Here is a 24,013-nt window from a genome sequence, read left to right as displayed (position 1 = left end):
TCCTATGCAGCAGAGCTTGTATGCGACCTCACCCTTGATTGAGCTGGCAGCTGAGCTGTATTTTCCCCTGACTGGCTGCAGGTCTCAGGTGCCTAATTTCTCACCATGTGCATATCCCACCTCTATGTTATTCTCTAAATTATGTGCAGTGTCAGAATCTGAGCTGGCCGCATCAAGTGTGTGTTTCACGGTGTTGCAGACAGGGGAGGAGAGATAAACTAAAACCCCCAATTCCCTTCCCTTCTGTTTATAATGACTGTGGTTTTTTTTTTGAAAAGGTAGATGTGTGTTTCTAAGCCCCCATTAGTTTGTGGTCAATTTAAAAAGTACTAGGAGCAGACTTTCATATGTTTAGAGGATTATTTATTCACACACTAAGAAAGATCTAAATGCTACATCAGTTACACAACACACTCAAGAAAGATACAATTAAACAATATACGATACAAGAAATTACAGTTGAACAAGTGCACTTCTACAAGTATTAAACCAAAAGAATGGTTGACAGTTCACATGTCTTTGAGAGTCTAGGGAAGCTTTTCCCATTTTAAAATTGTAGTTCAGGTAAATTGAGATTGCTGGGATCGGACATTAGGATTACTGCTTAGTTCCTTCGAAGAGGAAAACATTCAGCAGGTCATGAAGTCAGGCACTCGTGACTGTTGTAGAGGAGGTCCAATTTCTTTACAGTTGAACTCAGAGCTTTGGAGTCAGGCTGGGAGGCTTTTAAAAAGACTTTTAAGCCTCCCAGTTCTTAAAAGGCAATAGGTGGCACATCCTTTCTCTGCAGCTGTTGTTGTCTTGTTGGTTTTATTCTGCAGATTGCCCTAGGTCTCTTCTGACTTTTGGGATGAAAGAATTTCAGTATCAAAGAACCAGTTTTAGTCACATGGACAACAGCCATTAATATACAATAGAAGGTAGATGATGCTCTTTCATACTTAACTTGTGGATAACTGGTCTCATCAGCTTTCCTTTGTTACATTGCAAACCTGGAGACATAGCGTCTAGGAGTCCATTTACTCTGTGTTTTGAAGTAAGCTTCGAACAATGGCAGGTGTGAATTCCACAAAGAAGTGCTGTCTAGGCATGTCCATTCAAGGGGGGGACCCAGTATGATACACTTCAGAACTTTCCGGAAGCTTGACAGTCTGGGTTGAAGTTGTAGAGGTCACCTGACTTCCTCTTGTCAGCCATGTTAACAGTTCATCAGTATCCATTTTTAAATAAATAAAGGCAATTCCAGAAGCTTCCATACAGTACTGTCATTGTTTAAATTTATGAAAATGACATATCTTTACTGGCATGACAACTGTCTTCCTGTTATTCCTGCACTGCCTGGCCAGGCTGTTTGTCTTCAGTGTCTGAAAGGAGAAAGGCACAAGAGTAAGGTAGTAGTGAGAGGATTGGGGCAGGTAAGATGTGGGTGCTTACACCATCTGCAGCTTGTAGATCAGAAGAGATTGTGGGATACAGGGAGGTGGGATGTGAGAAGGAGGATTATGTATGGATACTGATAATCTTTGATGATTTCAGCCCCACTGCTGGCCACTGTCTCCAATAGAAATTCCAATAATGGCCAGCACTATTTCCTCCATGACTGTCAGGATATGCAGGTCTGCTTGTCCCCCTCTGATTAGCTCTTGCTGCCTCCGATAATGCACCTCCTGCAAGAGAAAGACAAGTGTATCAGTGAGTGTCATGCGTTTTCTTTGGGTGGCTGTCATGGTTGAATTGCTGACACTGTATGCAAGCTAAGAGATGTGGGTGTGAGGCTTACAGCAGTGCTAAGTGTATGCAGGTGTGATGTATCATATGAATTGCAATTACATTACAATTACATTATGAGTCAGGGCTGATAGAGATTGTTGGCTCTTGGGACTTGAATCTTGGCACTGATCTCCCTGGTTAGCTGTTCGGACTGCCTCCTGGCCTTGTGCCTGGAGGTCATCTCCTCCTTTGAACCTCCTCCACCAAGGCCTCCAGTGCAGTGTCCAAAATCCTTTGGAGCCTGCACTTTCACATTTTGTGTCATTCTTCTGTCTTTCTCAGGTCAGATTCAGCTCTCACAGGGCTAAACACCCGCACTAGCCACATTGCACCTCGCTTTTAAGAAGCACAGGCTAGCTTTAAGCATTGTGGGCTAACTTTAGTTGGACAACCACTCGTGATGTTGGCCCTCAGCATAGGCATTCAGCCAATTAAAAGTGTGGTTCTCGCTGGCTGGACACTTAGATAATTTAAAACTGCAGACAGCATGAAGTTCATGTGCTCCTGTGTTTCAGTCAATGAGTGCAGGTTAATCACGCCCAGTTTTGGGAGTACTGAATTTTGCTCCTAGGAACACCATAGAGACATTTAGTTAATTGGGACAAGCACAATCCATTCTTGAAACAAAACTTGGTTGAAAGATGATCACTATTGTGTTTTACCACTTCCCAACTTGTTTTAAATACATTAAAATTTTACTCTGAAAAATTATGTACAAAGAATAAAATAATAGTGATTTATTTAGAGTGATATTCTTTTCTGCTAAATTCCCCCAAACCAGTTAGCATTATAAACTTGCCACTTTTCTGGTGTATCTCAATCCCTCCTTTTACTGCAGCTGATATTTAAAACGGTGAATTGGTGGCAGCCAAGGAGCATGCATTTGGGCATATTGCCCTTATGTGTCTTGTTGTTCAAGAGCAGCATCATAGAAATAATAAGTTACTTCTGGAGTGATATGGATTGCAAGTACGATTAACCAAGTGGACTTCATTTTTAAAGAGCAAAATGCCTTAAAATAGAGCATTTTAGTTCCAAATAAAGCAAGGCTTTTTTGTGCTAAGATTATTGGTACATCTAATGACCAGTTGAGTATACATGCCATAATTTCCAAGTTAGCAGATGATACAAGGCTCAGAAAAGTATTTTACAATGAGGATAGTAACACAATTTAGAAGGGCAAAGACTGGAAAAATGGGCAAACATGGATGAAATTTGATACAGAGAAGTGTGAAGTGATATGGTTTAGTGGGGAGAATGAGAAGATGGGTTCAATTTTAAAGGGGGTGCAGGTATGTACACAAATCTTTGAAAGTGGCAGGATATGTTGAGATGGGTGTTAAGAAAGCATATGATTTTGTGGCTTAATTAATAGAAGCATAAGAGTAGAAAACAAAGTTACACAGGACCTTCAGAAAACTGATTTGGCCTCAGGTGAGTACTGTGTTCAGTTCTGGGCACCATACATCAGGCAGGATGTCAAGGCCTTGAAGAAATTTACTAAATGGTACCAGGGATGAGGGACTTCAGTTATATGAAGAGACCGGAGGAGCTGGGATTGTTCTCCTTAACCTGAGGTTTAAGATCAAAAGAACTAGAGGCAACATGAGGAGATGTTGGTTTATGTGAGTTGTTGTGTTCTGGAACACACTGGCTAAAAGAATGATGGAGGCAGCTTCAAATGTGACATTCAAAAGAGAATGGATAAATACTTGTAGGGACAAACCTGAAAGCCTACGAGGAAAGAACGGAGGAGTTGGATTAATTGGATAACTGTACAAAAACCTGGCACAGAAATGATGGTCTAAATGGCCTCTTTATTTGTTATACCATTCTTTAATCTTGGTGTAGGATTCAAAGGGGTTTTTTTTCAGTAAACTCAGTAACATTCTATGTTAAAACCACCTTCTGCAGTCTATCAGGAACATTCATTGTAAAAGTTATATAAGAACTGAAAAATGTTTGGGAACAAGAATGGCCATGAAACCCCAAAACATTGAGTACCTTTCAGAGTCCATTTACACCTACCCACCTGGCCATGTGCATCCCTGTTAACTGAGGTGTACAAGATTTTACAAAATTTTGACAGGTTTGGAGAAGGTAGACAAAGAAAAACTGTTCCCATTAGCTGATGGTACAATGACTAGGGGGCTTTAAGGTTTTAAGTACAAGATGCAGGGGCAGTGTGAGGAAAAATGCTCTTTTACACAGTGAGTGGTAATGACCTGGAACTCGCTGTCCATGAGGTTGGTGGAAGCAGAGACGATAGGGTTGCCAGCTCTGGCCAGACATATTCCGGGAGATGTCAGCAGATGTGGCATCACAGAAAGCTGGCAGCATGGCACAAGCGGGTTCTAAGGGAGCATGAAAAAGGAAACAAATCAGCTTTAATTAGGCAAGTGGGCCAAGTTTGCAGCGAGCAAATGATAAATGTTTAAAGGGAAAAACAAGCTTTGCTCATTCTAATGCAAGATCCAACGCCATGGTTTCAAACAGGGATATTAAAAGCTGCTATAACTGAGGAGAAAATAATTTTTTCTCTCTTGCTCTCCATCTCCATGCTTTTAATGAAATGAAGTGATCCGGATTTCAGCTGCAACCATCACACTCAGATTAAGACTTGCTGCTCGCGCACAATCCCTCAACTTCAAACTCCACTGATCCCATCGCAGCTGCCAAAGTCTCAGCCAATCAGAGTCCTCTTGACATTTTTAGTTTAAGGTTTTGATTTGATTGGGCGGCGCTGTACTGGATGTGATGTCACCATGTTGCAATGTCTCATAATGATGGGAGTTGTAGTTTCTTCTTCTAGCTGACTGCTGCTAACAAATTATGGGATTGATTTGTTTAAAATATTGTTTTAAAATCTCTTGGATTGCATTCTTTGGCCACCGGGAGATTGATGCCGATTCTGGTAGATTCCTGGCCATTTTGAGAGGGTTGGTAACCCTAAGAGATGGTCAATGATTTCAAAAGGAAATTGGATGGGCACTTGAAAGAAAAAAAACTAGCTGGGCTATGGGGATCGAATGGAGGAATGGGATTGACTGGATTAAGCCATGGAAAGCTGGCACAGATTCGAAGGGCCAAATCTCCTTGAGTGCCATAAATAACTTGATAACTCTGGCAGTTATCAGATTGCCAATGAGTCTATGTGCTACGATGGGCTACCATCTTCAAGTTCCCCTCCAAGGGAACTTGAACTTACAAAAGCATCCTGACTTGGAATTATATCCTCCACTGTTGCTGGGTCAAAACCCTGGAACTCCCTTCTGAACAGCACTGTGGGTGTACCTACACCATATGGACTGCAAGCAATTCAAGAAGGCAGTTCACCACCAGCTTAAGGCCTGCAATTAGGGTTGGGTAATAAATGCTGGCCTAGTCGTCGACGCTCACATGCCATGAACGAATAAATCAAACAAAAATTCATCATCTGAAAAATACATCCTATGCATCCTGCTCCCCTTGATTTTTGACCTATTGGATACAGGTTAAGCCATGAGGAAGCCCAGCTGTTGTTGCTGTCCGCAAGCATGACCCAGACCTCCCTGTCGCTTGCCATTTCAATACTCCACCCTGCTCTCTTGCCCACATGTCCGTCCTTGGCCTGCTGCAATGTTCCAGTGAAGCTCAACGCAAACTGGAAGAACAGCACCTCATCTTCCGACTAGGCACTTTACAGCCTTCCGGACTTAACATTGAGTTCAACAACTTCAGACCATGAACTCTCTCCTCCATCCCCACCCCCTTGCCGATCCCCCTTTTTTCCAATAATTTATATAGATTTTTCTTTTCCCACCTATTTCCATTATTTTTAAATATATTTCCATCCATTGTTTTATCTCTACCTTTTAGCCTATTTCGATCCCTTCCCCCCACCCTCACTAGGGCTATTTGTACCTTGCTCATCCTGCTTTCTACCCTTAATGTCACCTATTATCACATTCCTTAGCTAATATCACCACCTTCAACACCTCTTTGTCCATTTGTCTATGACATCTTTTGGCAATCTCCACCTATCACTGGCCCTCTATCCAGCTCTACCTGTCCCACCCCCCCTTAAACCAATTTATATTTCACCTATTTTCTATTTTTCCTTAGTTCTGTTGAAGAGTCATACGGACTCGAAACGTTAACTGTCTTCCTCTCCGCAGATGCTGTCAGACCTGCTGAATTTTTCTAGGTATTTTTATTTCTGTTTTTATATTTATGTTGTTGCTGCTATCGGCCTCCCCACTAGCTTTACCCTCCTGACGTCATCGCGCCGCTTGCGTGGCGACGCTGCGGCGTGACCGGAAGTGAGGTGAGGTCTGCCTGCCGGAAGTGACGGCGTGGGCTGGCAGTTGCTGCGCAGCGTCGCTTATGTGAGGCGGAGAGAGAGGGAGTAGAGGCTGCATCACTGGAATCGCTCAGTCAGGGTGGGTGCCGTTCCCCGGGCCGCGGCTCCGACTAACCCCTCGACACCCCTACCTTCCCCCGAGACTCTCACCTGCGCCCCCATCCCATCCCGTGTCGCCATTGTTGGGCTCGGGCTTTATTATCATCGTTTGACGCCGAGGCCTGGCGAGCTCGGCCCCCTTCCCTTCCCGAGGAAGATGGGCCCCGGACTCTGCGCATCGCTGCACCCCGATCCCCGGGGAGGCGTTGGCGGCAAAGCGTTTGCTAGTTCCCTCTACTTGTTTTGGGAGGTGGGTGGTTGTGTCGGCCCGGATGGAGGGGGTGGGGATGGAGATGGCGGTGGGGGTGGTTGGGGGGGGTGGTTGGTGTTTCCCTGCAATATCCGCGCTGCCTCCAGAGTCTCTGTTGCAGCCATTGACAATCGGCTGCCTCCTGCTTGTCACATACAGACCCAGAGCAGCATCGGGCTCGCAAACTGAGACCAGCTGATGGGTGAAATAAGAATGACGAATATTATAGGCGCTTTCAAGAGGGTTTTGTAGTTGCAGTATGAATATTGGCCCCTGGTTTTTTGTGTGTGCGCTTTGCTTTGCTATTGTCAACAGTTCCATGTCTTGTAAAGTGAGATTTTAAGGCGCACATCCGATATTTTAATTACACATCGCTATTTTGATCCTCTCTGGTTTTGAAAGAGCACTGCTACTTATAGTAACGAGGAAAACACTTCATTTACTGTTGAGAAAAAAGGGCAATTTGCAAGCCCAGGCATAAACTTGGAACTGGAACAGAAAATGCTGGAAATAGCCAGGTTTGACAACATCTGTGGAGAGAAACAGAGTTAACGTTTCAGGTCAATAACCTTTCATGAGAATGTTCAAAATTGTTTCACACTTGATAATAAAATCTCCTCCTTGAGATTTATATACCATTGCTTTTCATTGTAATGCATTCTTGTTTCAGGTAAAGGGATGGATTTATTATTTTATAGCAACTGCAAGACCCTTTTTAAAAATTGTGTAGCCAGTTGTGTCTGCCACTATAGGTTTGAGATACAAATTGCTAACAATAGTGAAAAATAAATTCAGAATGTGCTCTTCCTGAAAACTCCTCACAAAATTGAGGGCACCCCACCAGTACTCAAAATTACTCAAAATCCAAGTTCTCAGTTTGGTGTTGCCCCGAACCCTGTATAGGAACATGGGCCTGTCTGTCATCCTGTCAAACAATCTCCACTATTCAGTTTGATCCTGGCTGATCTGTACCTCAATCTTAGCTCCATATTCCTTAGTACCCTTACCTAACACAAAACTATCAATCTCAGTCTTGGAAGCTCCAATTGTCCATCATCCACAGCCTGGCAAATTTGAGATTTTAGCTTGCCACTGGGTTCATATTGTGTTGCTTATTTACTCTTGTTTCATCACCACACATTTCTGCCATGACTGGAGACAACTGAAACCATCAATACTTTGCTTTGGCCTTGGTGCTGACTTCAAACAAATTCTGTAGTTTTTCTACAGTTCTAGTAGACATAATGCCACACACTGTTGTGCGCCACTGAAATCCCAGTGGCAATGCGTGTATTGAATTTTAAATTCAAATTCTCCCTTATCCTCATAATTAGCAAGCTTATGTGGTAAGAAAATAAGAACTCTTGTGTTTGTGTCTATGATTTGACTGTTGGGCCTATTTTTTGATGTAATGTAGAAGGCAAAGTGAGGGGTAGGTTGTCTCTGCGATATGACTTCGATTTTGTTTTGTGTGCTTTGTCCCCTTCTCTCTTCCCTGAAAGAACTTGATTTCCAACCCACATTCATTGAGGCCTTAAATAACAGTATTCCCTGAAAGTTTAGATGATGCTTGGAATAAGTTGATTGACTTGTGTGAAATGTATATTTGAAAAGCTTCAGTTTCACAGGGCATTTGTGAGGCTGCATCTCGAATACTGTTTGCAGTTTTGGCCTCCTTATTTAAAGAAGGATGTAAATGCATTGGAGGTATTCAGATGCGGTTTACTAGATTGTAACCTGGAATGAGCGGGTTGTCTTATGAGTATAGGTTAGTAAGCTGGGCTTGTTTCCACTGGAGTTTAGCAGAGTGATGTGTGACTTGATTGAAGTATATAAGATCTTGAATGGTCTTGACAAGGTGGATGTGGAAAGTACATTTCCCCATGTGGGTGAGTCCAGAACTAGGGCACACTACTTTACAATTAGGGGCTGCCCTTATTGGACAGAGATGAGAAGTTTTTTCTGAGGGCCATGTGACTTTGAAACTCCACCTCAGAAGGTAGTGGAGGTGGGATCACTGAATATTTATAAGGCAGAGGTAGATAGATCCTTGTTAGACAAGGGAATCAAAGGTTATCGGGGATAAAAGGGAATGTGGAACTCAACACAAGAAGATCAGTCATGATCTTATTGAATGGCGGAGCAAGCTCAAGGGGCTGAATGCTTACTTCTGCTATTTTGTGTGTTTGTATGTTCATAATTTAGAATAAAAATGTGAAGAAATTATCAGACTTGTGTGTGAGATAGGTACTGTGTGGTTGACTTGAATTGTATGCTCTAACATTTAGTTTCCGTATGCTATTACTTCATTGAATATAGTAGTCATACTTAGATTATGTAGCAAAGTGCAATAGGCAGACTTGCAGCCTTTGTTGCATTGGTATTAGTTTTCCTGCTGCCAACAGCAATGCAATAAGTAACTAATATTCAGTATAAATGTAATAATTCTTTTTAAAAAAAAATTATGCTAGGCTGCAGTTAAACTAGGATTGGCTTTCGTGGCATGATATGTTGAATGTGTAGTACAGAACCATAGGCTTTGCATCATAGTTGAAATGCGTTCATTATGCAAGTGGCTGGCACTGAATTCTGAAATAAAAAAAAACAAGGAAAATAGCTGTTGGTCCAATCAGGTCTTTTTTCTGACATGAAATTTCACTTGCTGATAGAGGTCGCTGAAGAATGCCCTGTGCATGGTTTGATGATGTGTGCATTGAGTTCTGATTAATCGCAACAGCAATAAGAACAATATATAACTTTATTTACTTGCTTAGATTGTTACTTAGGAGGCTTAAGACCATGAACTGGGACATTAGCTGTACCGTACATACTTAAATTACAGACCCACTTTAAGTTGTAAAATTCCAATTGTGCATCCACATCCAATTTATATTATGTACTCAATTGCATCTGATACAGGAGAAGGAGTTTGAGTTTGCACAGTTTTAGATTGTGACTCAATCTACCCAATTGCTGAGATTCAAATTTTGATATGGGTGTACATGGCTGAGTGACCCAGTGCCATAAAGCATTGCTGGCATCATTGCAATGTTTATATTGTAATTAGAAGGGATATCTACTGTTTTTGGAGTTGTCTGCAAATCGCCTCTCCTACCCAGTCTTGGGTCCTCAAAGTATTGATGCTGCTTTGTTCATCAAGCTACCAGTATAACCTGGATCTGATGTGCACTTTGCATTTGATTAAATACTGCATGGCGTTGGGTATTGCCTTCCCTTACCACTGACTTCATATTCACAAAGATCTTAATGGCTTCCTTTTTAGCATCTTTTTTAAAAAACTGAGAAGTGTTGCAGTACAGTGATACAATGAAACAATAAGTGACATGGGTTGTGCATTAGTGATTTGCATCCCAAATTTGTTAAAGTGGCCATGTTTGCAAAATCTCAAGCTGCAGCAGTTAATTCCTTTGTTTTCCCCTGTCGTATCATCCCATAAATCTACAAAGCTCCCTTACTAGAAAATACCAGTCATTGCTGAGCATGCATTTGGTCTGTTCTGCACAATGTAATTGGCAGGAGTAAAGCAAAAATGAATGTCTTACTGAGGGAGAGTAGTAGAGCCTTCATTATTACAGTGGGCAAAAAATGTGTATGTGACTTCCATTTGAAGTATTATCTATACCGACGTGAAGTGGACAATTGTTTCAGGATTGCTGTTTTCTTTCAAGTGCAGATGTTGACCGCCTTGAATTCACTATTCATTCTTATTCACCTTTATAAAAGATGAAAGCTACTCAGTTGTGTTCTTATTGCCATTGTACCTGATGTAATTTTATCAACTATGACCTGTCAGTCATGTGGAAGGATTTCAGTTGTTGCTTCCCACTGTAATAATGGTGGATGTGTGGCACCAGTTCCCGACATTTGAAGTGAGCTAGACTATGGGAGACCTTGGAGCACTTGAGCGTAGATAATTTAATGGGCAAGCATGAAATACCAAAGCTTATGATTGTTATACTTCCAGCCCCTCCCTAACCATTATCCCAACTCTTGGTCATTCTGTAGAGTGTTCTATCTGGGCTAGTGTGCAAATGGTTCACTGTGAAAGCTAATAGTCATATGGAGTTTAAAATGTATGAACCGATAAATACCATGGAAATGTTTGAATTTTCTTGGATCCTCTTTATGGGCATGGCGCCTCACTTGAACCAATTTAACTGGCTCACCACTGAGAAGCAGTTGTACTACACAGGTGATGCTGTTTTAATTTGGAGTTGTGAAAAGCCTTTGAATTCAAGGATTATAAATTTACTTGCCTCCCTGTGTTAAAGAAACAGGTTGTGAATGGGAGTTCTCATACTGAAATTCCATTTAATGACTTAAAAATTCAAATCAACAGACAGCAAAAACTGCCAATACAAAGAGTGGAAGGGTAACCAAACAAATCATTTTTTTTAACTAAAATAAACTTTTTGGTCACAATTTACTTAGCTGCTATGTGAATGCAGTATAAATGCATGAATAATGTAAAAAGCTGGACTCAGGCCAGATCGGTTAGAACAGTGATTGTGTACCTACCTCCCAGCACTGCCAAACCACAAAAGCCTTCTGACCTCTTATTCTAGTGCTGCCAAGTTCTGGAGTTTCCCTACTTTCGGCATGTGGTCTGTGACCTCTTTTTTTTTCTAGACCAATTCCGCAAAACCAAGAACCTTTCTTGAAACCCTGCCACATCAAAAAACCTTTTCTCCAATAGCATTAACCCAAGAGGCACCAACTCCCTCTCTCAGCATTTAAAACTGAGGTTGCTAACCTTTACATTGCTCTGTACTGTAATGCACTTAGCGTAAGGAATGAAACAAGCAAATTAAAAGCACAGATTCAGTTCAAAGGATATGGTGTACTAGCGCCACTGAGACTTGGGCACAAGCTGGGCCTGACTTGTACTAAATAAATCAGTTTATACGTATTTAGATAGTATGAGGAAATTGGAATGGTAAAGACCATTAGGCAGAGTAACAATTTTGATAAAGGACATTATTATAGCATTAGGAAGTGAAGATATCAAAGGCAGCCATAGACTTTCTCTAGGTTGAACTGATTGGTAGAAAAATATTTGAGTTTGCTGGGCCAGACCTGCTAGTAGTGATGAAACAAGATGTATATTTGTGGAGATCAGAGGAGCTTGTTGCAAAACCAGTGGTTACAAAGGCAGACTTGAATTTTCACAGTCTAGAAGAAAAACAGCTCGAGTCCCAAAGGCAGCAAATTCCTTAAACATCTTTGAGATAGTTTTCTCGAATGGTATGTTCATGAGTCAACAAGAGATTGGATCGTATTAGAGACACTGAGTCTGAATTAGTCAACAATCTAATGGAAAAGGGACTCCATAAATCACAGTAACCGTAACATGATTGAATTTGATATTAGAGTTAAGGGTGAGTCACTAATTAAGGTTTTAAATTTAGTTATTCCTGTCATCCTGTCATTTATTATGGAACAAGTCCACCTTGGGTTGCTGAATCCAGAACCAGCCACCAATGTTGTTGAAGCCCAACTCTGCTTCAAAGCCCCACAATCCTGTATCTGTTACTCCAAAACTCCAACTGTCTCTCCACAGAATGTTATCTACCAACTTCTTGTGTATCTTGAAATTTGAAAATAAGATAGTTCAAATGGCTGTGATAGCTTACAATTGTAATACTGGAGTAGCAACCCAGAGACTGAGAGTTCAAATCCCACCCTGGCAAACTTGTGAAATTGAGTTCAGTCAATGGACTAACAACAAAGTGACAATGACTACTGCTGAATTCTTGCTAAATCTTACTACATGCCCCTTAAATCTTTAGAAAACGCAAAAGAATAGATGAATGTATTCTAATCAGTGCCATTAATTTACAATATTCATAAGCTGTCATGCAGAATTTGATCTTTATAGGGCTGGTAAATGTCCAAATCTGGTACACTTTTTAAGTGTCATACTCTTTGACCTAACTACTATGCTACCATACTGATTTAGTGTTATGTTACTCGACTAGTAATCCAGGAAATTGGACTAAATCCAGAGATGTGAATTCAAATTGTATGTGGCAGCTGGGGAACTTAATTCCAGATTTATTTAATGAATTTTTCTTTGAGAAAAACTTGTATCAGTAATCGTGACCATGTAACTGCTGAATTGTAGCTAAAAACCCATCTGGTTCACTTAATGTTCTTTAGGGAAGGAACAGGAATAGGCCATTTAAGCTCTTCAAGCCTGTTTCACCATTTGGAGATCATGGCTGATCTATGACCAAACTCCATGTACCCACCGTTGCCCATATTCCTCCTACCTTTGATTAACGTAAATGTGTCAATCTCAGATTTAAAATTTGCAATTGATCTAGTATCAGTTGTAGTTTGCGAGAGTTCCAAACTTCTGCCACCAATGATATGTAAAAATGTTTCTGAATTTCACTGCTAAATGTCCTGGCTCTCTTTTTTAAACTATGCCTCATGGTCTTAGGCTCCCCAACCAGTGAAAACAGTTTCTCTCTGTGCCCCACTTAATACCCTGAAAACTTCAATCAAATCACCCTTAATCTTTTAAATTCGAGGAAATATACTCCTAATTTGTCTAATCTCTCCTTGTAATTTGACTCTTGGAGTCCAGGTATCATTCTGGTGAATGTATGCTGCACTCCCTCCAAGGCCAATATAACTTTCCTAAGGTGTGGTGCCCAGAACCAGTCACAGTACTGCAGGTGTGGTCTAGCCAGGGCTTTGCATAGCTGAAGCATGACTTCAGCTTTGTATTCTAGTCCTCTGGATATAAAAGCCAACATTCCATTAATTTTTTTGGTTATTTTCTGTACTTGTTCATGGCATTTTAATGATCTATATAGCTGAGCCCCTAAGTCACTCTGGACCTTTACTGTTTCTACTTTTTCACCATTTAGAAAGTGCTCTTCATCCATTTTGGACCCGAAAAGGATAAACTCTCATTTGCCTACATTGAAATCCATTTGCCACAGTTTTGCCCATTCACTTAACTTATCGATATCTCCTTGTAATGTTTTGCTTCCACCTGCACTACTTAAACTGCTGCCTATCTTTGTGTCATTGGCAAATTCTGATATGTGGCTTTCAATTCCATCACATTGTCATTAATAAATATGATGAATAGTTGAGGCCCCACCACATCCTTGTGTCACACCACTAGTCACATCCTGCCACTTAAAGTACCTGCCAATTATGTGTACTCGCTGAGTTCTTCCTACCAAGTCAGTAATTTGCATTCAATTCCATGGACTTCAACTTTATCTAACAGTCTCTTGTGAGGAACTTTATCAAATGTCTTCTGGAAGTCCATGCAAATAGCATCAATAGACATTCCCCTGTTCACTACATAAGTCACCCCTTCAAAAAATGTAATTTGGTATGTCAGGCATGACCTATGTTAGTTCTCTCTGACCAGCTGACATTTTTCACTGTGATCATTCCTGACATTTTTCACTGTGATCATTCACCATCATCTTAATTGTAGACCAATAGCTTCCCAAGGACAGTGTCAAGATAACTGGTCCATAATTCCCTTGGTTTTGCTTTGTCACCTGTCTTAAATAGTGTAGTTCTGTGTGCAGTTTTCCAATCTTAAGGGAACATTTCCTGAGTCAAGATAACTTTGGAAGATTATAGATGGAGTATCTGCAATGTTCTCACTGTTCCTTTAAAGCCCTGAGATGGAAACTATCTGGACCTGGGGATTTAGCACTCTTCAGTGCCATTTTTTTTGTGATTGTTATTTTGTTTATGTTGATTTTGATGAGCCCCTGTACTTGATTCAATAATAGTTTCTTTGGCTTTTTTGGACTGCTGACCATCTCTACTGTAAATATTGATGCAATGTAATAATTCAGCATGTCTGCCATTCCTTATTTTTATTGATAATCACTGTTGTCAGTTTTCAAAGGGGCCCCCACATTGCTCCTGATCATCCTCTGCTGAATAAAAATTGTTGTTTTAGATATCCCTTGCAAATTTCTTTTTATACTCCCTTTTTGTAGGTCTAACGATCTGTTTTGTCACCCTTTTCTGTTCTTTGTGTCTTTCCCATTAGCCAGTATCTGCACTACTTTTTGCATTTTTGCAGACTTTTCCTATTAGTACTGTGTTGTCTCCTGCCCCTTGAGTTGTTTATGGCTTTTTAATAGCAAGTAGAACTCTTGCCCCTTAGCCTGGTTAAACACTAAATTATTTTTTAGCACCTCCCACTGACCTTCTGTTACTTTACCTATTAATAGCTTTGTCTAGCTTAATGTGGACAGTCTCTGGCCCGGCTCATTGAAATCAGCCTTGTGTAAATCTAGAATGTTAGTAGTTGTTTTGTGCTTCTTCCTTTCAAACACTAAGTTGAATTGATCATATTATGATTTACTCTGCTGTTCCTACCCCGCATGGCTTATATGTGACTCCAGATTCACAGTAATGTGGTTGACTCTTAATTGCACTCTGAAATGGCCTAGCAAGGCATTCATTTTAATCAAACGCTACGAGAAGGTCGAAGACTGGAACCAGATTGACCACCTGGCTTAGGCCTAGGTGCGCACAATCTCACCAACCCTGCAAAATCCTCCTCACCAACATGTGGGGGCTTGTACCGAAGGTGGGAGAGTGCACCTACAGACTAGTCAAGCAACAACCTGACATAGCCATACTCGCCGAATCTTACCATAAGATCAATGTTCCAGACACCCATCAATATCCCTGGGTTTGTTCTATTCCATCAGCAGGACAGACTTCAACTTAAGACCATGAACTCTCTCCTCCATCTTTACCCCTTTAATCCAATTTTTTAAAAAAAATAATTTTTGTTTATTTTTTATTTTTTATTTATTTTCATGTATTTATTAATTTTTTTAACCCTTTTTCCACAACACTTCCCCCCCAACAGGGCCATCTGTCGCTGGTTTCTATGTTATGCTTTGACAGAGCACTGACCCTTGTTCTGCTCTTAACACATTCTGCTATCTTACCTTTATGCCACTGTCAGCACCTTCTTTAGTCTTTACCACTACCGTTATAACTCCCTTTGCCCTGTGCCCAAGACATCTTTGTCAATCTCTCCTTAGCTCAGCTATCCCTGACCTTCGAACTTGTTCCACCTGCTCCACCCCCTCTTAAATAGTATAAACTACATTTCTACTTCTCTTTAGCTCTGAAGAAGTTATATGGACTCAACTTTAACTCTGTTTCTCTCTCGACAAATGCTGCCAGATCTGCTAAGTTTTTGCAGCATTTTTTGTTTTTATTATAGCAGGACAGACTTGCCAGAGGTGGCAACACAGTGGTAAACAGTCAGGAGGGAGTGATCCTGGCAGTCCTCAACATTGATTCCAGATCCAAAGAATTCTCACTGCAACAGTTCAAAAATGGTCAAGGAAACCATCTGCTGATTGCCACCTACTGCCCTCCCTGAGCTGGTGAATTAGGAAACATGCAGAATATGTTCTGGGTGGACAGGCTACAATATCCATTACCTGGAGTTGCTTGGCAGCATCATTACTGACTGAGCTGGCAGAGTCCTGAAGGATGTAGCTGCCAGACTGGGCCTGCAGACACTGTGCTCCAGGCATAGTCTCACCTCGAACAAATCTGTTCCGATACAGCTACAATATGGACATCTACCCAACAATGAAAAATTAAAATAAAAAATGCTAGAAATGTCCACAACTGCCAACGTCTGTGAAGAGACAAACAATGTTAACATTTCAGATCAATGACCTTTCAACAGAGCAGGAAAAGAATCAGAGATGTAACAGGATTGATGTAAGGGCAGAGGCAGGGAAAGGAGGGAAAGAACCAAGGGAAAGGTCTGTGATAGGGTGGAATACTCTTCACTTGCCTGAACGATTGCAGCTCCAGTAACACTCAAAAACTCAACACCATCCTGGACAAAGCAGTGTGCTTGATTAGCATCCCATCCATCCACCTTAAATATTGACTCAATCCGTTGCTGGTGCAACGCTGCTGTAGCATCTGTAGCAACTTACCAAGTCGTCTTCAACAGCATCTTTCAAACCTGCAGCCTACAATCTAGAACAATAAGGGCAGCAGGTTCGTGGAAGCATTACTATTTGCAAGCTCCCCTCAAAGTTCCACACCATCCTGACTTGGAAATATATCACTGTTCCTTCATTTCACTTGGTTAAATACCTGAAACTCCTTAACTAACAGCACTGCGGGTGTACCCACACCTCATGATTGTAGAGGTTCAAGAAGGCAACTCACCACTTTCCTAAGGGCAATTAGGGATGGGCAGTAAATGCTAACAATGCCTACATCCCATGAAGGAGTAAAATAATGTAACCTGTTGCACAGAACTTTTAAGCCCAATTTCATTCACAGATACTGTTAGGTTAATATTTTGGAGAATTTCAGTTTATTGAATTTCTGGCTTACAATTGAAATGCAGAGCTCCTGAGATTAGACTTAACTGTGTCAGACAAATTTAGACCTAGTTGGAATATTTGGAGTTTATAGCATTAGAGACAGTTATCAGTTGAATTGCTCTGGTAGAGCAGGTGCAGAACAATTGAAAACCAATCCCACTATCCTCCGAGGTCATATTTTTAAATAGATGATAAAAGTGGTTTTACCTTTGTTTCTATTTATGAATTGAAGTTTTTTAATTAATATGGAAATCAAATTGTAAATTGCTGAAAATGCACTTCAAAGTATATTTTTATTAATTCATGGGATGTGGGCTTCACTGGCTAGGCCAGCATTTATTGCCCATCCCTAATTGCCCTTGAGAAGATGGTAGTGAGCTGTCTTCTTGAACCCCTGCAGTCCATGTGGTATAGGTACACCCACACCCACAGGGAGGGTGTTTCAGGATTTTGACCCAGCTACAATGAAGGCCCGGCAATATATTTCCAAGTCAGGATGGTGAGTGGCTCGGAGGGGAACTTGAAGGTGCAGGTGTTCCCATGCATCTGCTGCCCTTGTCCTTCTAGTGCATTGTGGATTGTTTTAATAGGTATTCATTGGAAGTTGCAGTCAAAAGCAAGTTGGGTTCCCAGGGAGCAAAACGATGAGGGGGCGGAGGCCGAGAATTGAGGCATCAAACCAGTCGTAGACAACCCATGGCAATGGGTAAAGGGATTTTGGTAGAGACCTAGAAGCTATTAAATATAGCACTCATGGCTTTTTTCCCCTTTGAGGGGAGAATTATCGATGTAGAAAAATATATTGCGAGTGCATTAAAAATGCACTTATTTAGATAAACTGGTAGATAAACTTAGAATTTGGTATTCCTTTCACTGCTGTATAAAAAACACGTATTAATTTTTAAAATGCACCCAAAATTGCCAAGTACACTAGCTTACATGAAATTTCTATATTCAATTGCAATTAACCTTGGACCTGCTTGTAAACTCAGTTAAGTCAATGAAGTGTTCTTTGATCATGTGCTGCAATAATTGCTCCAAGATTGCTCCTGACTTATTTCTCCAAAATGATTGGAAATGGCGCTTGTAAATCTCTCCCAACCAGTCATTCTGATCAGACAGTTGATTGCCCAAGAGCGAAGTTTTGAGTTATGATTCAGTGACGCACTGTACAGCAATGGGAATAAATGTCACTTATAAAACAAATCATTGTAATGTATATCATGGATTAGATTTTAACTTTTGGTGAATATTGACACAAATCATAATTCATGAGGCTTTCCATGGAATTTCATGTGCAGGTTTAGATCCTGGAGGGCAAACAAGATGCACAGAGAATTGGGAGAGACAGATAGCATTAAAGAAATAGTAAGGCGTTAAGTGGGGTCAGAGTAAGCGCGAGTGCAATAACTTCTAAACTAGGATTACTGTTCATGTACATCAATGCACAAGAGCGTGGTGGACCGCAGGCACTTCTAGGTGGCAGAGATCATGGGTTTGGAGGGTGATTTCAAAGAAAGCTTGGCGAATTGTTGCAAGTGTATCTTGTAGATGATACTGCTGCACTGTGCCCAATCATGGGAATGAATGCTTAAAGTGGTGAATGGGGTGCTGCTGAAGCACGCTGCTTTGTCCTAGATGCTGTTGTGCTTCTTGAATGTTGTTGGAACTGTGCTCATCCTGGCAAGTGGGGAGTATTCCATCACACTCCTGACTTGTTCCTTGAAGATGGTGGACAGGCTTTGGGGAGTCGAGAGGTGAGTTACTCACCACAGAATTCCCAGCCTCTGACCTGCTCCTTTAGCCACATAACTTATAGGGCTGGTTCAGTTAAGTTTTTGTTCAGTGCTAAGTCCCAGGATAGTGATAGTGGGGGATTCAGGGATGGTTGAATGTCAAGGAGAGGTGATTAGACTCTCTTTTGGAAATGGTCATTGGTTGACACTTGCGTCATGCAAGCGTTACTTGCCACTTAGTGGCCCAAGCTTGGATGTCCAGGCCAGGCTGCATGCAGGCATGTTCCACTGCAGCATCTGTGGAATTACCAGTGGAACTCAACACTTTGCAATTCCCACTTCTAGCCTTATGATAGAAAGAACGTCATTGATGAAGCAGCTAAAGGTGATTGGACCTAGGACCTTACCTTGAATAATTCCTGTGATGTCTTGGGTCTCAGATGACTGTCTTCCAACAACCACAACTACTTTTCTTTGCACTAGGCATGACGAGTGGAGAGTTTTGCCCCAATTCCATTGATTTCAGTTTTACTAAGGCTCCTTGATATCCCACTCTGTCAAATGCTGCCTTGATGTCAAGGACAGTCTCTCCACTTTTGGAATTCAAACCCTTTATCCTTGTTTTGACCAAAACAGCTATATGATGGCTGTTTGGGATTTGCTCTGGCAATCCTGTTCACAGATGGTGATGCATTTTCAATGGGTTACTATGTAAGTGCATTATTGTGTGGTGCAATACAAAAACATATAGACCAGGAAGGACTTAGCTGCTATCCATTTTTTTTGCAGAACATTTGATCTTGGTCACAATAGTGCAAGGACTTTAAGTGATCCCTAACTCTGGGCTAGCAAGGGAAGACTCAGTCAGGGTCGGTGTTCCAGATAATCCAGTAATGCTGGGAGGAATGCATTTGTCAAATGACAATCAGATCAGGTTCTGCTAAAGGTGTACTAACTTGAAAAATGGTTCCTGAGGCAAATGTTAGAAGGCAGCTGGAGATCTCACAATTCCAGGAGGAGTGTGCACAGGTAAGCTGATGTCCCTCAGTGTGAAGTTTGCATCCAGTGACTATTCTACCCTAATTCCTTGACACCCCTCCCCAACCACTCCCTTTTTTAAAAAAAATGAGAGAAAATGAATAGTTAAATCATATTTGCTCCAAACTGCATGTGATTAGCTGGTATTAATTTGTAGTTTTAATTTTAAAATTAACAGGGAGCTACACAGAATAAAGATTTCAAGTTGTACTGCAGCAGAATTTTGCTATCTTGGGGAAGAAAGTGTCATAAAATTTAGTTGTTTATAATGGGAAAATAATTTCATTGCTGGTCAAGGTTATCTCAAGAAAATTTGGCAAGCAGTGTGCTTCATTTTTAATGCCTCCTCTTCCTCCAAGTCTGTTGCTGGTACTGTAGTTTTTGATTTGATGCACTCAGTCCAGACTTAACAAAAATGTCAAAAACATGTTTTTGCCAAGTGCTATTACAGTCCTGTTGCCATTATCCACCTGTGTAAAAGAAAGAAGTGGCATTTTTAGTGCATCCTCAACACAGCAAATCCTGGTTCATTAAATCTGGAGTTGGGCTTTCTCTATAATACATAGCTGAACACTCTGCCTGCCTTGAGAATAGCGCACTTAAACGCACTTTTAGATTTTTAAATTTACTGGTCCATGCAGTAATTCACAAGGATTTGGAAATTTAGATGCAGAGTTGACCCTAAATCTATAATTGCTCACAACACTGAAATTCTACTTCAATTTTACTTGAACTTGACATGGCAAAAACCTGAGTCTGATTGTATGTGGTAGCTATTTTAACAATTGGCAGAGTTTGTTTTATCATATATATATTCACACATTATGTACATATGCATATATAAACACATATATACACACACATTTATACACGTGTGTGTAGACACATGCTTTAAGAAATTAGTCTTTTGTCAACACAATTTTTGTATAGAAGTTTAACCCTCTCAGTTATCTGAACCAAAATATGGTGAAGTTGCTGACTTGTCTGTTGTCACTCGCTGGTTCTTTATAATGCAGCATCATATGGATTTTCAAACCTTACTGTGTAAGGGGTCCACTGGTAATGTTAGTGTTCTCCTGGGTTCCTTTCTCTTTCAACTTTTCCCATGTTACGTAGGGTTGCCACAATGCTGGTTATCACCTTCATATCAATCATCATTTTCGGATTTAATGGGTGTCCTCTGTCCTTCCTGCCGCTGACCCTCCCCATTTATCCAGCCAACATTGATATATGCTGGCTTGCCTGCACCAGTGGCTGGGTTTTTATTATTATTCATTGGATGTGGGTGTCTGGCTGGGCCAGCATTTATTGCCCATCCCTAATTGCCCTTGTTCAGAGGGCATTTGAGAGTCAACCACATTGCTTTGTGTCTGGAGTCACATGTAGGCCAGCAGATTTCCTCCCCTAAAGGACATTAGTGAACCAGATGGGTTTTTACGACAATTGATCATCATCAGACTTTTAATTCCAGATTTTTATTGAATTCAAATTCCACCATCTGCTGGGTGGTATTCGAACCCAAGTTCCCAGAGCATTACCCTGGTCTCTGGATTACCAATTCAGTGACAATACCACTATGCCACCACCTCCCCTTAAATTGAAGCCCTGGAGTGGGCTTTCAGACTCAGAGGCACAAAAGCTATGTGTCCCAATCTTTGAAAATTGTTAGGTACCCAAAGGAATACATTGCAGAAAGTAACATCTTGGCATACAGCAACTAAAGTAACGTCCTGGTCAAGCAATAAAGATATGTGAGCATCTCATATATCCCATCGGGTTTGAGGACCCCTAGTTTCGCAACATAATTTGAAACTGGTTTGTAAGTCAGGCTTTATGATTAAATTAAAAGTAACCCTCCATCATCTTTTTTTGTTACTTGAAAGTTATTTTGTGCCTTTTTTAAAAAAAAGTTATTTTTGTGTTTGAATGAGCCAGTCATTGTTTGCTATAGATGGTGAGAAATGGGTTAGCTATAGCCCCATCATTATGCCAGCTCCTACTAATAGTGAGATTTACTTATTCTAAAACTTATATTTTTAAAGGACAAACCATTTTGTTTTGCCACTTGCTCATCTGACATTGTTTCAGTTTGCCTTGTGCTTTGCACATAGAGGAACAACTTAGAGGAAACAGTATCACAGGAACAAGAAATAATTTTTTTTCTACTTTGGTTTAGTTTTGACCAGAAGTTTTGTTGTTTGAAAAAATGGATGCTCCATTGTTTGCATTTTTACAATAGGAACAGAAAGGTGCTGAATATGTATTTTTTTGTTGCACAGCTCCTGAGAAACACCATGAACCCAGTATACAGTTCAGCTGCCTCGGGGGTACCATATGCAAATCCAAAAGGAATTGGATACCCAGGTAAGTTGATGAATTAATGTTTCAAATATGACTGGTTAAGAAGAAATATAGCTAATTATTGTTGGGGAGTGAAGGCGACTAATGGAAAAGATTAGATGAAGTATTGAGTGCCCATGACTTTATTTTAGGAAATACATTGGACCAATTAAGCAGCCTGACTGCAGGAACACCACATTCATGTGCCCTGTTGAAAGACTGGACAATGTACTGTTGTTACTGTTGTTTCTGGGGCTGGATTTGAAACAGGCTATTACAGAGTGAAGTTTCATCGCTGTGACTTTAATCTTTCCATAGTCATGTTCATGGCTCATATTCAAGTGACCTTGACACTGTCAACTTCAGCTATTTCCTCCAACCTCACCTCATTCTAGTCCACCCTGTCATCAGCACTTGGAGTTGGAGGAAATGTGCTTGAAAACAAGGATGTTAGGTGACGATCATTGAAATGTTTACAAAGGGGAACTGATATTCATTTTTAAATCATTGTTCCTCCTGTCAGTCGACAGTCATTCTGAAATTATTCGAATATAGTAAGTGGCATAGTCTAGTTTTATATTGAACAGTATTTAAATTTTGGGTCTGTGGGAAATCAGTTTCTGTGTAATGAGCTTGTGCGTACGCATAGCTATTGCCTCTTTGATAATCAGTCTGATTCTTTTGGCTAATTTCAAATTTGATCTCTTTTTAAACAAAGCAGGTTTTCCAGTGGGATACGCGGCAGCTGCTCCTGCCTTTTCTCCTACTATGTATGCTGGTACGAACCCAGCCTTCCAGACAGGTAACACACTTGTTAATGATTACATTATGCATAAGTGGTCACGCGCAGCAAAAATACCTGTATAACATTGCAGCATTAACTGACTTACAAAACAGATAACTATTTCTTAGTACAGACTGGAGCTGAGTAATTTGAAGCATTCTGTGAATATGTAGATTCAATCTTTAAAGGTTAAAAGCAATGAATAAATGGTCACATGTCTCCAAATCATTAAAGGCTGCATTGTTTGTGAATTTATGTACCAATTTAATTGAGGAATGTCAGCTCAGTTTGTTCTGCTTTGACATGTAGCTTAGCCCCAAATGTAGGAGGCCTCTACCTCATGAGTGAAATTAAAGGCTTTCATCCAAAACATTCCAAAACAAGAATTACGGTGAAGTGCACTAGCAGCTCTGGGCAAAAGCAGCAGCCATTTTTTATAGTCACAACCCACAAATAGCAGTAATATGTGATAATGGCCAGTAAATTTTATTTTTGACAGTTATGGTTGGGCCAATAATGTTAGCAAGAGCACTGGAAGAACTCCCTGCTCCTCTTCAAATAGATGTGCCGCTTCCTTCCGACTTTGCTGTAATTTAAGTCTTGATTATGTTCTGAAGTTGGGGTTTGAACCCACAACCTACTGACTCAGACCAGAGAGCAACCAATGAACCACATGAACACACTTCAGAGTTTTTCATTTCTTACATCCTTGTGACTCCTTGGATCATTGGGTAACTGCAACCATTGCTGAGTAGAAACTGGGTTGAGAGCACTCCCAGTCTGCTTGCTGAAGAAATTTGCAGCAGTTAAAGGACTTTCACCCTAATTCAATTGTTGGTTCTGCTATTGAAAGGACTAACCTACAGTACCCCTTGGTGAAGTTTATATGAACCCCACATACATTAGAGCTGTGTACTCCGAAAGGAGAAACAAACAGTTTTGTGAATGGGTATGTGTTCTGAATTTCCAAGCTGAACATTTCTATAATTCCAATAATTTGGATTTGTTTAACCCTCTTAAATTGGTATATATACTGGGTATGGAGATGCTGAGCAGTAAACAAGAATTAGGGAATACAGATACTTGAGATCAGGGAGATATTGAAATAAGTGTTGAGGGTAAAACACCTGTGGTTTTAGGAAGTTAAAATGTAAGATTTGTTAGAGATATTAGGTGTTTCTTCATCCCAATGTTCATTTGGATAGCTGAAATGAGAGTTGCCAACTTGTTTGTGTACAAGGCAACTACATGTGGCCGCATAAT

At 40.7% G+C, this 24,013-nt stretch overlaps 1 protein-coding gene and 1 long non-coding RNA gene across 5 annotated transcripts in view; one reads left to right on the top strand and one right to left on the bottom strand.

The window, feature by feature from the left end:
• Positions 1 to 341: 341 nt before the first annotated feature.
• On the bottom strand, positions 342 to 6,043 carry LOC144693689 (uncharacterized). Of its 2 annotated transcripts, XR_013579585.1 has the most exons (4): positions 5,854 to 6,043; positions 3,996 to 4,124; positions 1,292 to 1,667; positions 342 to 838 (listed from the first exon to the last, which is right to left on the bottom strand). It is a non-coding gene; the product is annotated as an uncharacterized LOC144693689 (long non-coding RNA). The 2 variants fall into 2 exon arrangements; XR_013579586.1 differs by lacking the exon at positions 3,996 to 4,124.
• Positions 6,044 to 6,067: 24 nt separating this feature from the next.
• Positions 6,068 to 24,013, top strand: part of fam168b (family with sequence similarity 168 member B) — a 29,437-nt gene continuing 11,491 nt past the window's right edge. For 2 of the 3 annotated variants that reach the window (XM_078563589.1, XM_078563590.1), the window contains exons 1-3: positions 6,068 to 6,191; positions 21,906 to 21,990; positions 22,685 to 22,768. In XM_078563589.1, coding sequence (XP_078419715.1) covers positions 21,921 to 21,990; positions 22,685 to 22,768 — 154 coding nt within the window. In that variant the 5' untranslated portion in view covers positions 6,068 to 6,191; positions 21,906 to 21,920. The remainder of the gene's footprint in view (positions 6,192 to 21,905; positions 21,991 to 22,684; positions 22,769 to 24,013) is intronic. The other variant, XM_078563591.1, reaches the window with a different exon arrangement.

The sequence above is a fragment of the Cetorhinus maximus genome, chromosome 19, assembly GCF_964194155.1.
Source record: "Cetorhinus maximus chromosome 19, sCetMax3.hap1.1, whole genome shotgun sequence".
Lineage (NCBI taxonomy): Eukaryota > Metazoa > Chordata > Chondrichthyes > Lamniformes > Cetorhinidae > Cetorhinus > Cetorhinus maximus.
This window is presented reverse-complemented; position numbering and strand designations above follow the sequence as displayed.